Source organism: Nanorana parkeri, unplaced genomic scaffold, assembly GCF_000935625.1.
Source record: "Nanorana parkeri isolate BGI_ZX_2015 unplaced genomic scaffold, ASM93562v1 scaffold305, whole genome shotgun sequence".
Classification (NCBI taxonomy): domain Eukaryota; kingdom Metazoa; phylum Chordata; class Amphibia; order Anura; family Dicroglossidae; genus Nanorana; species Nanorana parkeri.
In genome coordinates, this window is record NW_017306573.1 from 339,729 (window position 1) to 343,291 (window position 3,563).

A 3,563-nucleotide genomic window follows, 5' to 3' on the forward strand; every position below is an offset into this window, starting at 1 on the left:
TAATCCGATTCCTAGTTACCAGCCGTAACCAGAACTTCCGTCCCCCAGCTATAGGCCCCAACTGTTTCCTTTCAGCCTGGTCACACCTGATTGTGATGTCATCTCCTGCCTTGAGCAATTGCTAGCCTCTTTCCTCTAGCCGTAGGGTCCCGCAGCTGTTTACATTTCCTCCCACTACAGGGCTCTGCTATATGGTGCTGTTGTGGACACTCAGGAGCTGGGCGACAGTGAAGGTCTAGGCTCATGTCTGGTGGGCCAACCGTTTGACCTCAAGCTGGTAATGTCTCCGGAGTGTGGTAGGCGCCATCACATAACAGAACGCTGTAGGGAGGAGGAACGTGAAGTGCGGGAGGGCACTGGGTTTGATAATGTTGTGGTCACTTTGGGACTGTAAGACAGAATTCGTTCTCGGTAAGGGTGCAGGCTATTGGCAGGGCAGCATCTGTCAGACCTCAGTGGGCCTCTCGGGCCTGACTCAGCTCCAGAGTGGTCTGGGCTTAAATGAAAACCTGTCAGGAGACAAATACGCAGGGGCTGACCATCTTCCTTTAGGATCATTTCTTCAGGTTCTTGCATCGGCCCGGTAGTGACCGGTTCCCTTTAAAGCTATATAATGGTTTTAGGAGTGGACTTGAGGCTGGGACCACCAGCAGCCACTTGAAGAGCGTCAGTGAGGGGGGCGGGGGATGATAAAACCAGAAGCAACATCACACTACAGCCTTGTCACAAGCCAGGATTGCTGCACAGGTACCTCAGGGGCGGGGCAAGCAGCATAGCACCCTCCACAGGCTCCAGACCTCCTACGAGGAGCTTCGTTACTGTTATAAAGCGTCTCCTTACAACCCATCATGCCAAACTGGGTTGTACTTTTTTGGGAGCTCCGTTTGGAAGGACATAACCAATATTTTGGGACTAATACAGGAAGTGAGAACTGTCTCCACCGGCCTTCATCTTTTGTACGTCTCCGGCTACCCGTTGCATACAGTGCAGTCCCGCTTCCCTCCCCCAACCTCAAGAGGAAACGATCTGCAGCGTTCAGTGCAGCCCGCCGCAACGCACAATAAAACAAACAAATAAAGTTCGAGTTGATGTTCTGGAAGTTTCTGAAGCTCCTCCCACCGTGTTTGCTGTTTCATATTTTTATTACTGTATTACATACACATTATCGGTGGATTCTCCCTCTCGTTCGTCGCCATCGTTGCTGGCTGGCTGTATATAATGCCTCGTGTACAGGGACCCCAGAGATGCCATTTTACGCATGTGGTGTGCTTTGTCAGTGAAGTAAACAAGGGCAGTAAACCGCTACATTTGGACTCGCTGATAAGGGAAGGATGGCGCCATCCAGCTTGGCCCCTGGTGACTCAACCCAGGACTTCCAAAGGGATTTTTGGATGGCCTAAGCAGGCGGTGAGTGAAGCTCCAGCACCCAAAGGCTCTGCTCTGTAACCTCTCTCTGAATGGTGGAAGGACAGCTTCCCTTTAGGCCCCGCCCACCTGACCTTGTACTTCCAACCACTTAGTGCCAGCAGTTCCCTTTTAAAGGGGTAGTGTTTAATGATAGTTCCAATTGCCCTTGGCCCGCCCCTTTCACTCCTTACCTGCTTCATAAATACAGCTCTGAAATCTGTGGGGACACATTGGCGGCACTGTGGGGGCACGTTGATGGCACTGTGGGGACAAGGTCACATGATGGTTCACTTTGAGTCCTCTGCAGACCTCCATTGGAGAGGAAGTAGTGAGTTGGTTACGGAGGGGTGGAAGGGTGAGGATTCTGGTAAGTCCCGCCCTCGAAAGCAGCTGTATTCGAAAGGCAATCCGACTGACATGGAAAAAGATCCCGTATTTTAACTCCCACCTCCGCCCCGCCCATACAAGGCCTTCCCTGCGTGCACCCTGGCGTGCTTAATGAGCGACGTCTTGTAGTTGTAGCTGCGGCCGCAGTCGGTGCAGATGTACTGCTCCCCCGTGTGCACCAGCTTGTGTTTGATGAGGGTCGAGCTGTCGGAGAAGCACTTGCCGCACTGCTCGCACAGGTACAGCTTCTGCCCGGTGTGGACCCGGCCGTGCCTCACCAGCTTGCCCTTCTCCGCGAAGCGCTTGCCGCACTCCGGGCACTGGAACGGCCTCTCGCCGGTGTGAGTCCGCTGGTGGACGACCAGCTGGCGCTTCCTCAGGAAGCACTTGCCGCATTCGGTGCACTCGAAGGGCTTCTCCGAGGTGTGGATCTTCATGTGCGCCACCAGGTTGCAGCTCCAGACGAACGACTTGCCGCACTCCGAGCACTGGAACGGGTTCTTCTTGACGCTCTGCTTGGTGGCCTTCAGCCTGGGGTCCGCCAGCGTTGTGGCTTTGCCAGACGTCTCGACGGGCGTCTTCCTGGTGTGCACACGTCGGTTAGTGAAGGCCCTGGACACGTCATCTGTATGATAGTAGAGAGATCGGGGGTTGGCAACAGGCCGACAGGTTGGTGGCACTTTGGGGACACAATCGCGGCACATATTGGCGGCACTGGGGGGACATAATGGTGGCACTGGGGTGACACATACCTCGTGTACAGGGACCCCAGAGATGCCATTTTACGCATGTGGTGTGCTTTGTCAGTGAAGTAAACAAGGGCAGTAAACCGCTACATTTGGACTCGCTGATAAGGGAAGGATGGCGCCATCCAGCTTGGCCCCTGGTGACTCAACCCAGGACTTCCAAAGGGATTTTTGGATGGCCTAAGCAGGCGGTGAGTGAAGCTCCAGCACCCAAAGGCTCTGCTCTGTAACCTCTCTCTGAATGGTGGAAGGACAGCTTCCCTTTAGGCCCCGCCCACCTGACCTTGTACTTCCAACCACTTAGTGCCAGCAGTTCCCTTTTAAAGGGGTAGTGTTTAATGATAGTTCCAATTGCCCTTGGCCCGCCCCTTTCACTCCTTACCTGCTTCATAAATACAGCTCTGAAATCTGTGGGGACACATTGGCGGCACTGTGGGGGCACGTTGATGGCACTGTGGGGACAAGGTCACATGATGGTTCACTTTGAGTCCTCTGCAGACCTCCATTGGAGAGGAAGTAGTGAGTTGGTTACGGAGGGGTGGAAGGGTGAGGATTCTGGTAAGTCCCGCCCTCGAAAGCAGCTGTATTCGAAAGGCAATCCGACTGACATGGAAAAAGATCCCGTATTTTAACTCCCACCTCCGCCCCGCCCATACAAGGCCTTCCCTGCGTGCACCCTGGCGTGCTTAATGAGCGACGTCTTGTAGTTGTAGCTGCGGCCGCAGTCGGTGCAGATGTACTGCTCCCCCGTGTGCACCAGCTTGTGTTTGATGAGGGTCGAGCTGTCGGAGAAGCACTTGCCGCACTGCTCGCACAGGTACAGCTTCTGCCCGGTGTGGACCCGGCCGTGCCTCACCAGCTTGCCCTTCTCCGCGAAGCGCTTGCCGCACTCCGGGCACTGGAACGGCCTCTCGCCGGTGTGAGTCCGCTGGTGGACGACCAGCTGGCGCTTCCTCAGGAAGCACTTGCCGCATTCGGTGCACTCGAAGGGCTTCTCCGAGGTGGGGATCTTCATGGCGGCCA

At 55.1% G+C, this 3,563-nt stretch overlaps 1 protein-coding gene across 1 annotated transcript in view; it reads right to left on the reverse strand.

Annotated features, from left to right (window-relative positions):
- Window positions 1-1,844: 1,844 nt before the first annotated feature.
- Window positions 1,845-3,563, reverse strand: part of LOC108788096 (zinc finger protein 665-like) — a 26,829-nt gene continuing 25,110 nt past the window's right edge. Inside the window, exons 2-3 of the mRNA XM_018557831.1 lie at window positions 3,197-3,549; window positions 1,845-2,508 (exon numbers count right to left, since the gene is read on the reverse strand). Coding sequence (XP_018413333.1) covers window positions 1,845-2,508; window positions 3,197-3,549 — 1,017 coding nt within the window. The remainder of the gene's footprint in view (window positions 2,509-3,196; window positions 3,550-3,563) is intronic.